The sequence below is a fragment of the Agrilus planipennis genome, unplaced genomic scaffold (genome assembly GCF_000699045.2).
Source record: "Agrilus planipennis isolate EAB-ADULT unplaced genomic scaffold, Apla_2.0 scaffold48, whole genome shotgun sequence".
Taxonomy (NCBI): domain Eukaryota; kingdom Metazoa; phylum Arthropoda; class Insecta; order Coleoptera; family Buprestidae; genus Agrilus; species Agrilus planipennis.
The window spans coordinates 1,161,163-1,172,587 of NW_020438937.1; the positions used below are offsets into that span (position 1 = coordinate 1,161,163).

The following is an 11,425-nucleotide window of genomic DNA, read 5'->3' on the forward strand; positions in this document are numbered from 1 at the left end:
AAGATCTAAATGCAGATACAATATATTAAACGAAAGAAAATTTCATAGAAAAATTACTAAAAAGTGATCAAAATCAAGTTAATATAGGGAAACGTGAGAAAAAATTTGATTTAATGTAGATTAAAAGAAATAAGACAGAATAATTTTAAAAAGTATAAATTCTAAGAAAAGGTAAGTGAAAAAATAAATTAGGTAAGTAAAGAATAAAAAAATAGGCTTTGAAAGTATAGAAAAAGAGAAACAATTTCTGAATATGATGGAAAAGAGAAATCATTTTTGAAAAATATAAAAAGTAAATAAATGTTAATTACATTTCCTTGATGTGCCTCCTGCCTTGACTGAGCCGACATTGTTGGAATGGATTTCTTTAGTGTAGTCCTTGATATCCTAGTGGTTCTGATGTTTTCCACTGATCGTGATGATTCTACTTTTTGGCTTCGAGATCCATCACTGACAGACTGGTCCTACTACCTAAAAAAGGAATGAAAAGATCTGAATTATATTAGATACTGTTTAGTATAAGAAATAAAACATAATGTAAAAGAAAAAGAAATATTATATGTGATATATTATAGTATTTAATAAGTAAAGGTAAATGTAAATAAATAGAAAATAAAGATCTAAATGCAGATACATTATATTAAATGAAAGAAAATTTCGTAGATAAACTACTAAAAAGCGATCAGAATCAAGTTAATGCAGGGGAAAAGTGAGAAAATTTTTGATTTAATGTAGATTAAAAGAAATAAGACAGAATAATTTTAAAAAGTATAAATTCTAAGAAAAGGTAAGTGAAAAAATAAATTAGGTAAGTAAAGAATAAAAAAATAGGCTTTGAAAGTATAGAAAAAGAGAAACAATTTCTGAATATGATGGAAAAGAGAAATCATTTTTGAAAAATATAAAAAGTAAATAAATGTTAATTACATTTCCTTGATGTGCCTCCTGCCTTGACTGAGCCGACATTGTTGGAATGGATTTCTTTAGTGTAGTCCTTGATATCCTAGTGGTTCTGATGCCTTCCACTGATCGCGATGATTCTACTTTCTGGCTTAGAGGTCCATCACTGAATGACTATTAACCAAAAAAGATATGAATACATCTGAATTAAATTAGATACTGATTAGTATAAGAAATAAGACTTAATGTAAAACAAAAAGATTTATTATATGTTATATATTATAGTATTTAAGCAAACTAAATTTAAATAAAAAAAATAAAGATCTAAATGCAGATACAATATATTAAACGAAAGAAAATTTCATAGAAAAATTACTAAAAAGTGATCAAAATCAAGTTAATATAGGGAAACGTGAGAAAAAATTTGATTTAATGTAGATTAAAAGAAATAAGACAGAATAATTTTAAAAAGTATAAATTCTAAGAAAAGGTAAGTGAAAAAATAAATTAGGTAAGTAAAGAATAAAAAAATAGGCTTTGAAAGTATAGAAAAAGAGAAACAATTTCTGAATATGATGGAAAAGAGAAATCATTTTTGAAAAATATAAAAAGTAAATAAATGTTAATTACATTTCCTTGATGTGCCTCTTGCCTCGACTGGGTCGAAATTATTGGAATTGACTTTGCTGATCTATCCCTTGATGTGTTGATAGTGCCTCTTCCCTTGATTGGACCGAGATTAGTGGAATGGATTTTGGTAGAATCGTCCCTTGATGTCCTAGTGGTCCTTATGTCCTCACTTGTTGTTGACTTCCATGCTATCACTGACTGCTCCTACTAACCAAAACAAGAATGAAAAGATCTGAATTAAGCTATTGTTTAGATTAGTGTAAGAGTTAAGTGTTACAGTAAAAGAAAATGATTTATTATATATTATAGTATCTATAGAATGATTAAATGTAAATAAAAAGAAAAAATTCAAATAAACGTAAAATAAAATGTTATCTATCCATGATCAGTGTAGATTTAAAATTTTTTTTTGGTAAGTATTACAATTTTATAGTAACTAAACATATGCTTCTACGAACGCTTTAATAATACCAGATTTTTTATGGATGCTTAGTCAAGAAGGAAATTTTACGTGAAGAAATAACACCTGTTTGCATATTCCTTTACTATTACGATTGGTTAAAAGTATATTATATGTTTTTAAAAAAATTCTTTCAATAATAATTTCAAAAATAAATACCCAAACTTCCTTTCTATTCATCTAAGCATTACCTAAGGACCAAATGCTGATATCATTAATGCAAGTCTATTATTCTCAGTTAGTAAATATTGTCACCTACCAAGTAGTTACTATGAATCCTTTCTTTAGTAATAGGCAACAGATTCCTCTGCATCCATTCGGGAAAAGGCATTTTCATGTTTCATTCAGACGCTGTTATGTTGTGGAGTGAAACAGGACTGCAACGATCGATGCCTTACGGCATACGGTGCCCGGAGTTGTGGTATAATATTCCTGTAAAATGAATTATTACATTATTAAGAATGCAACTAATTAATTAATTAATAATGTACACATTAGAAATAAAGCTAGAGGTCATACAAGTTTCTATTGCAGAAGAACAAAAAGACAAAGGTGTAACTTAAATACTTAAATAAAAAATAAATTTTATTTAACTTAGTCATAAGGAAAATTATAAGAGCAAAAAAAAGCGCACGTTGAATGTCTTGGAAATGAAGAGGATTTGGAAAACATTGAAAGGGTGCAGGAGTGTAAAAAGGTACGCAGAATGTAATGGTGCAATCGGTTTTCAAGTGCGGTGGCAAAAAAGCACCGTGCGGCACTGCTAAACGCAAAAAAAAAGAAAATTATGAGAACAAGAAAAAGCGCACGTTAAATCTCTTGGAAATGAAGAGGGTTTGGAAAACATTGAAAGGGTGCAGGAATGTAAAAAGGTGCGCAGAATCTAATGGTGCAATCAGTTTTCAAGTGCGGTGTCGAAAAAGTACTCTCCGGCACTGCTAAACGCGAAAATAAGGAAAATTATAAAAGCGAAAAAAAGCGCTCGTTGAATTTCTTGCAGATAAAGACGATTTAGTAAAGTTTAAACGGGTGAAGGTATGTAAAAAAGTGCGCAGAATGTAATGGTGTAGTCAGTTTTCAAGTGCAATGTTAAAAAAGTACTTTCCAGCACTGCTAAACGCGAAAATAAGGAAAATTATAATAACCAAAAAAGCGCACGTTGAATTTCTTCGAAATGAGGAAGATATGGAAAACATTGAATGGGTGTAGGAATGTAAAAAAGTGCGCAGAATCTAATGGTGCGATCAGTCTTCCAGTGCGACGTCAAACGCGAAAATAAAGAAAATTATAAGAGCAAAAAAAAGCGCTCGTTGTATTTCTTGGGGATAAAGAGGATTTGGTAAAGTTTAATTAAAATTTGAAATGTGATAAAACATTAATAAACACTGGACCTAAAAAATATAATAGATACCCAAATACGGATAAGGATGAATAAAACTTACTAAGGAATGTTCCATGATGAGTCACATACTTCGTAATACATATGTGTGTATAATAGACACAGTTGTTGTTGTAGCTCCTTCACACTGACCCATTTTATTTTATCCTGATTAAGAGTTAGTCTGGAACAATTAGACGAAAGTCCTCATTATTTTACATTAATAACATTTATACGATTAATGACAAGCTGTCTCAAAAAAGAATTTTAGTAAAATCGGTTTTATATACGTATGTATTTTTGGAAATACTCGTCACCCCTACGCTTACGTAAACATTGGTATATATATCTTTTTTTTAAATCTGTTCAGCTTTCCTTATTGTTAGTCATGAGTCTACAAATAAAAAAATTCATAGACTACTTATAAAGGATTTTAATTTTAAACAAAATCTACCAAATTTTGCAGAAAAATCCAGAAAGAAATAAATTCAGACGTAATCAACATCCAAAACCCTCCGACCCCCATGTCATTAAAAATAAGCAAAGTAAAAACTCCCCCAACCCTCTTTGGTGCTTACGCTCGAAAGAAAAGCTAAATAAATTACTCTTAACAGCAAAAAGAGCCTTAGCATATTTAAAAAATATAAAAAATAGGTTACAACTAACTCGACAATGGTACAGCTTTCAAATAATGAATGAGCTTTCTACTTTGGTCAGTTACTTTCCGAAATTAGTCTCCACTTATTACAGAATAAACAAACTAACGCTTCTTCTTTGTAGTACAAGCTTAAAGAAGTTTAATTCACACAAAAATGCATTAAGTATCAAAATAAATTTTCAATTGCAATGTATATTAAAACAAGCAAAGAAAAAGCTTTCAATTTTAACATTAACCGCTGAAATTAGTCACCACATATAACAGAACAGATAAACTAACGCTTTTTTTGTAATACATGTTTAGAAAAACTTACTTAACACAAAGTTAATGCATTAATTTTCAAAACAAATTTTTAATTGCCATTTATATTACAATAAGCAGTGTCTTGTTCTCTCGGCCGACCGTTCAAGTATACGACTGTTAAAAAGAGCAAGTATTCGGAAAGTGGAAGATAGAAAAGTACGCTCGAACAACAGCTAAAACTATTCTTAACAACAAAAAGAGCTCTATTATCTTCACAAAATATAAAAGTAAGCTACGACAAACTCAATGAAGGTATAGTTTTAAGACAATGAATGAGCTTTAAACTTTGGTCAGTTAACTCCCGAAATATCACAGAACAGACAACCTAACGCTTTTTCTTTGTAATACAAGTTAATGCATTAATTTTCAAAACAAAGTTTTAATCTCCTTTTCAAATGTCTTGTTCATTCGCTCGATCGTCCAAATATACGACTGTTAAAGAGAGCAAGTATTCGGAGAAAAAAAGATATAAATTATTCTTAATAGCGAAAAGAGCTTTACTATAAAAAATATTACAAATAGGCCACAACCATCTCGATAATGGTATAGCTTTCAAACAATGAACGAGCTTTCAACTTTGGTACGTTAACTTCCGAAATTAGTTCCCACATGTTACAGAATAAACAAAACTAACGCTACCGCTTTGTAATACAAGTTTCAAAAAAGTTTGATCCACATAAAAATGCTTTAATTGTCAAAACAAATTTTTAATTGGTATTTATATCAAAACGAGCAAAATGTCTTGTTCTCTCGGTCGATCGTTCAAGGATACTTCTGTTAAAGAGAGCAAGTATTCGGAAAATAAAAGATAGAAAACTACGCTCGAGCAGAAGCTAAAACTACTCTTAAATAGAAAATAAGTTCCGTTATTTAAAAAAAATTAAAAATAGTACCTCGATAATGATATAGCTTTTACACAAGGGAGGAGCTTTCAATCTTGATTTGTTAATATCTGAAATTATCCCATACATATTACAGAATAATCAGATTAGGGCTGTCTCTTTATGATATAAGTTTAAAAAAGTTTAAGTCGTACAAAATCAATGCATTAATTTTCAGAGCAAATTTTCCATTTCTATTTATATTAATACGAACTAAATATTTTGCTCTATTAGTCGATAATTCAAGTATTACGTAAGCAAAATTTTAGTCATATTTAACCTCCATCCTCCTTGTCAACAAAAGTGAGCAATGCTCGTAACTCCCCTTAGCTTATGTAACAATTAATTTTTGAAGTGAAACTTCTTTGGACTCGATGGGAGTAAAATCTCAAGGTCATGAAACGACACGTTTTGCAACGTTTTGTCTCGCGACGCGATTGGCTATAAGTTTACAAGTTTACAAGTAGAAAAGTATTTTGACCACAAAAAAAAGATGGATTTTAAAATTATATAGAAACACACTCAAAAACTCTCTACACTAAAAAACGAAAATAGAAAAATTGCCCATAAAATATTTGAATATTAAAGAATCTCGAAGTACGAAGAAAAAGTGTTAACAGAAAACATGATATCAAAAGAATGTATAAAAATTAAAGATTATATATGAATTATTCAAAACATAGAAACGAAAATCACAAGGAAAAAATGGAAAAGGGAAAGAAAACGTTTTTTTAATGTAAAGAGGATGGGCAATCAAGTACTGCAGGTGGAAACTCGAAAAAGATACAAGTGTATGGAAAGAGGTTGAAAAATGAGAAGCTTAAAATTTGCACAAAAATACAGGACAATATGGAAAGAACGGGAGGAAAAGCCACACTAATATTTAAAAGACGAAAGAGCTAAGAGAAAACACGAATTAATTTTAATAGCAAGATTTAGACTGGGAAGTAAGAATAGGACGGCAAGGTCCCAGTAAGGTTGTGTAAATAAGAACTAAATCTGCTTGAACATATTTTTTTGAGAGACCTGGAATAACAAAGAATGGTGAAAAGAAAGGGGGCGAAATTCAAATGGATGGAAAGGATGATTTAAAAAGGATGAGGGAAATTTTATGTCTTATGGAGGAGGAAAATATCAGAAAAGCAAGACAGCTAAAAATATTTAGTTTGCGAAATTCATGTGTGGATATAGAGTAAATGTAAATGCATCTTGTACATACAATAAACATAATCATATTGAATATTATCATCCGTAATTATCTATATACCTTTGGTCATGGCATCACGCATGAACGGCTGGACCAATTTCGCTAATTCTTTTTTTGTTGTGTTTATTATTGTCAGGAAAAGGTTCTTATGAAAGAAAAAGTTAAGAAAGTTGCGTGGAACATTAGAAAATTTAAAAAAACTCAGCAACTATTAACTTCTTCGAATTCAATATTCATAGTTATGGCAGGACAACATCTGTTGGGTCAGCTAGTCAAATATAAATTATTACATATTAGGAATGTAGACAAATCAGAATGTTAAACAATAATTACATTATTATTTCTGTATTTGTCTAAATTCCTGATATGTAATAATTTAATAAAGCATAATGTTTTTAATAAAGTTGTCTGTCTATCTATCTATCTATTCATCTATATAAGACAGTATACATGTAACAGCAATCTACATATTATTCTTATTTGACACTTGAGATGAATTTACCTGAATTTACAATTTATTCATGCCATATAGAATCTCTGTTTTATCCCCGCAGGAGTAATTAGCTTCAAGTTCGAAACCTATGCTCTAAAGCAGTGTTTCCCAACCTTTTTTCCCTCGCGAACCAAAAGAAAGGTCCGAAAAAATTTGACGAACCCCCTATGTAGTCGTTAATGACAGGTAAAAAAAGGCAATAAAATTTGATAGAATATATATTTTTCATATTGCAGAATAATTGATTATATTAATCGTAAAACATTTAAATAAAACATTAATAAGACTAAAATGATGTAAATGTAGTAAACTGCCTTAATTTGATATTTATTTCCAATTGTATTGTAAAAAAAAAATTACATAGCCACCCTCGTANCAAATAAGGAAAAAAGAAATGAAAATATTGAAATTTATTATAGATTTCTTAACAAACAGGCAGCGAACAATCTGTTTTACAGTGGATGTGTTCTTTAATTTTTGTGTTTTGTTTTGCTTTTGATTTTAATGGCGTTTTAAAAAATCCGCCATTACAATATTATTTTCGCGAACCCCCTCTGCAAACACTGCGAACCACCAGGGGTTCGCGAACCACCGGTTGGGAATCACTGCTCTAAAGGATATTCATCGATAGTTGATTGAAGTTTATGGTAGCAATCAGAGATGTGATTTATTTGCAATACTTGCAAATATAAAATAAAAAATATACCGACTTTTATCTCGCATTTAAATACTTTTTTGAGGAAAGGCCTTTGTATTTTACTTAGAATACTTTTCCAAACCTATTTTCTATTTGCAAAATGCAAAATAGATTGTTGCTTTTAAAAGTTTTACTTGTATCACCGATCAAACATTATATAAAATGAAGAATGAAAGTTGCTCACATTGGCTATTGAAGGTATTAAAAGCTCAAAAAAGGGACAAAAAGACATTCCATGAATGCTTTCCAATTCTTTAATTGAAGAGAGCCCAAAATATTCTACTCCTTCGAAATGGAAAATCTAAAATATTGGATCTATATTGTTTTCCGGGTTCAGTGTCATGACCCATGGAATTTTGAAGCTTCAAATCACTACATATCATACCTTTAGCAAGAAACTACGAAATTCTATGAATTACGACAAAACAGCCCCCAAAATAATATCGAATTGATATACGCCAGCTATGCAAAACTGAGAACTACAAGATATTGTGGTGTGCTAATAAATACATACAATCCAAAAGTCTTAGAAAACGATTAAAAAAACTTCACTTATTAGATGGACCTAAAGCTAAAAAAACTACGGATTCAATTTTTTTCTCTCATTACAATGTGTAAAGATGGGAAACAAAATGGGGTTGTAAATATTTTGATATAAAATGAGTGATGTTGATTTTACATCAATAAAATTATTTGCAACCCTATTTTGGTTTTGATCTTTCACGGTAACTATTCTGACATCAATGTCTTTTTTCCAATTAAAACGGATGACAAAGATAAATCAAGAAACAAATAGAAAAATTATTTCTTGCTGAACTGAAGAAACTATAACATAAAGATAAAAAAATATATCTCACTCAGTTCAAACAGCAAAATATGAATCATACACAATCTTCGCAGCTGGTTATATAATGCAAACACTACTATTAGTCTAGAAAAATCCAAAGCTAAAGAAACTAAGGATTCCAATTATTTCTCTTATTATAATGTGTAACAGATGAAAAACAAAATGGGGTTGTAAATTTTTGATACAAAATGATTCATGTTGATTTTACATCAATGAAACTATTTACAACCCTATTTTGGCTCTGATCTTTCACCCTAAGCAAACTATTTTGTCATCATTGTCTTTTTTCCAATTAAAACGGATAACAAAGGCAAATAAGGAAGCATATAAAAGAAATATTTGTTGCTGAACTGAAGAAAGTGTAACATAAAGTTAAAAAAAATATATCTCAATCACTTTTAACAGAGAAATATGAATCGTACTCAATCTTCGCAGTTGGTGATATAATGCAAGCACCACTATTGGTCTAGAAAAACTGCAATATTTANTTAAATAGGTACTACAATACAGAATTTAATTGAAAATATTATTTTGAAAATATATATTGTGCATTTAGCATTTAAAATACAAAAGAGAAATCTATCTTGTAATTTACATTTGAAATAACAAATCAAAAAAGTATTTGCATTTTGTATTTAAATACTTTTAAAAAACCATTTTGCACATCTCTAGTAGCAACGCGTGAGAACAAAAAGTACCTACCATGCTTGCGAATTAATTTACATTTAGACGGTCCCTGGTACGAATATACACGATATATACATATGATCAAATTTGCACAACAGTGAAAACAAGTGTAATAAAACCTTTTAAACAGCAGTTTGTTTACGACGTATTGCCATGACAAACATTATTGAGTATCTAAGACTATTGCAGATGGCACTTGAAAAACCATATTGAATATTAAAATAAAAGAATAATACAACAGACAATTGTTTCGACCTATTCAGTCATTCTCAAGAGTACAGATTTTGTAACTAATTGTAAAGTTTCATTATTTATATATAAACCAAATTTCTACGCTGTACCACCTGTTTCCATGTTGTAACCCTCATCTTCCTACTTTAAGTATAAATAATGAAACATTACAATTTTAGTCTTACTTTTAGTTAAATTTCTGATAAATCCATCTAGATAAAACTAGGACAATTATCAATTGGTATGTTACCTACCGGTATCCTTCTTCATCCTTCGATGCCTTGAATGTGAATTTCCGTGAATGTACATAGGTAGTTTTACAAGCACTCATTTAAAACAAACTTCAATTAAAATACTCCGTATGAACAAAGTCTATTATTTAAACGGAAGATAATTAGACGTGCACTCGATTCCACGTAATTTTAGCAACTGAAAGCTGTTTCGTGAAAGGATAGAATGCCGAACAAAAACGAGTCAGGACGATATCGAAGGTCACGATTTCCTTGACGTGCTTTAACGTTTATCACAGATAACAACACACAAAGACGTACTAATGTTATAATTTATAATACTGAAGTTAAATTGTAAAAATTAAAAATGAGATCATGTTTTTATACCGTACACGTTTTTTGTGCTTTTTAATTATGTATAGATCGTTTAAAGAAATAATATTAGGTGGTAATTTAAGGGATACATATATATTTCAAGAAACAGCGCCTTATAAATTGATTTAAATGAGTAATATACTAAATGAATGAAAATAAAAGAGTAATACAACAAAAATGCTAATTCGAAATAATTGAGTATTATGGGGATTATCTTACATCTAAACTTGATTTTTGGCGAAAAATTGGGCTGATTATGTATATGAAGTGTGCCCTTCATTGAATTTCTTAAATGGAACAAATCTATATAAATAAAAATGGATCACTCAATGTGTTGCTATTAAGCGTAAAACTAGAGAACGGCTTGACCAATTTCCATATTTTTTTTAATACTCCTTGAAGTTCGACGAAGGTTTTTATAAAGAGAAAAATTGTCCAGAAAAACTTAAAAATCTCACTTTTCTTTTCCTTTACAAAGCAGAGTAAATTAAAACATCTGTCCCCAAATGCCAAACATTTGACGTCAATCAAAACTTAACAAACGTGCGTTAGGATTTTCTTCATTATATCTTCAGGTTGATTAGGCTGTACGGATATTAATTTATGCCTGCCCAAAATAAAATTCTAATAAAAAAAAAGAGTTCGCATGTTATCAAAGAAAATAGTATTACTGACGTACTACTTGTCATCATTTCGTCCTTTATGGTTCTTGGTTGTTTTTGAATTTTTGTTTTTGTAAGTAATTGTTTTTTATTATTGAGATATTAAATTTATAAACAAATTGACCACTCTGAAATACGTCTTATTTCTTTAAAGGAAAAGTTATCTAAATATTAAAACGATATTTACAATTTATCCCACTATCCCGTTGCTTCGTAAGCGAAAATAATAGAAATTACAATTTGGACTCGAATTTGTAAACATAAAAACCCAGCAGAAATAAATTTACTAAGTATTTTAGTTGATATAATTTTAATTGTAAAAATTAAGAAACTTGAAATAATTTTTAAACAAGCATGTCAAAATTGAGAATATTAGAAGTTCTACTAAATTCTACTATTTCTACGACAAATTTAGTCATTTATAATCGGAAATTGTAATTTTTGCGTTGTCATAAAAATTTAGTTTTTTCCGTGTGTCGGAGCAGCTAGTATTTAATATATGTAGATTTTTAAAAAGCGCAAATCTGTAGGCGCCAGAATTACTTTAATTCAGAAATTAATGAAAAAATGATTTTGAATCTCACTCATCTGTATTGAAATATGGAATTTGAATAACTTGACTTACCGTGTTGTTGACGACAGCCAGATAGTTAAAACATTTACTATCTTCTTGTGAATCTGCTTATTCTTACTGAAAAGAATATAACTATACAACTTTTAGGTGATCAAATAAAAATTATCGTCTTTTTTACAATAAAATGTATATTATAAATTTATATTCATTTT

At 29.4% G+C, this 11,425-nt stretch overlaps 1 protein-coding gene across 2 annotated transcripts; it reads right to left on the reverse strand.

Moving 5' to 3' along the window:
* Positions 1–428: 428 nt before the first annotated feature.
* On the reverse strand, positions 429–9,812 carry LOC108732549. Of its 2 annotated transcripts, none has more exons than XR_003231086.1 (5): positions 9,627–9,812; positions 3,433–3,552; positions 2,250–2,422; positions 1,531–1,737; positions 429–471 (listed from the first exon to the last, which is right to left on the reverse strand). XR_003231086.1 is itself a non-coding variant. In XM_025974349.1 (5 exons), exons 3-5 carry the CDS (start codon positions 2,325–2,327, stop codon positions 448–450), a joined length of 306 nt encoding a protein of 101 aa, XP_025830134.1. In that variant the 5' UTR covers positions 2,328–2,422; positions 3,433–3,552; positions 9,627–9,812; the 3' UTR covers positions 429–447. The 2 variants fall into 2 exon arrangements, 1 of the variants encoding a protein (XP_025830134.1); XM_025974349.1 differs by having other exon boundaries at positions 1,531–1,734.
* Between the last annotated feature and the right edge of the window lie 1,613 nt (positions 9,813–11,425).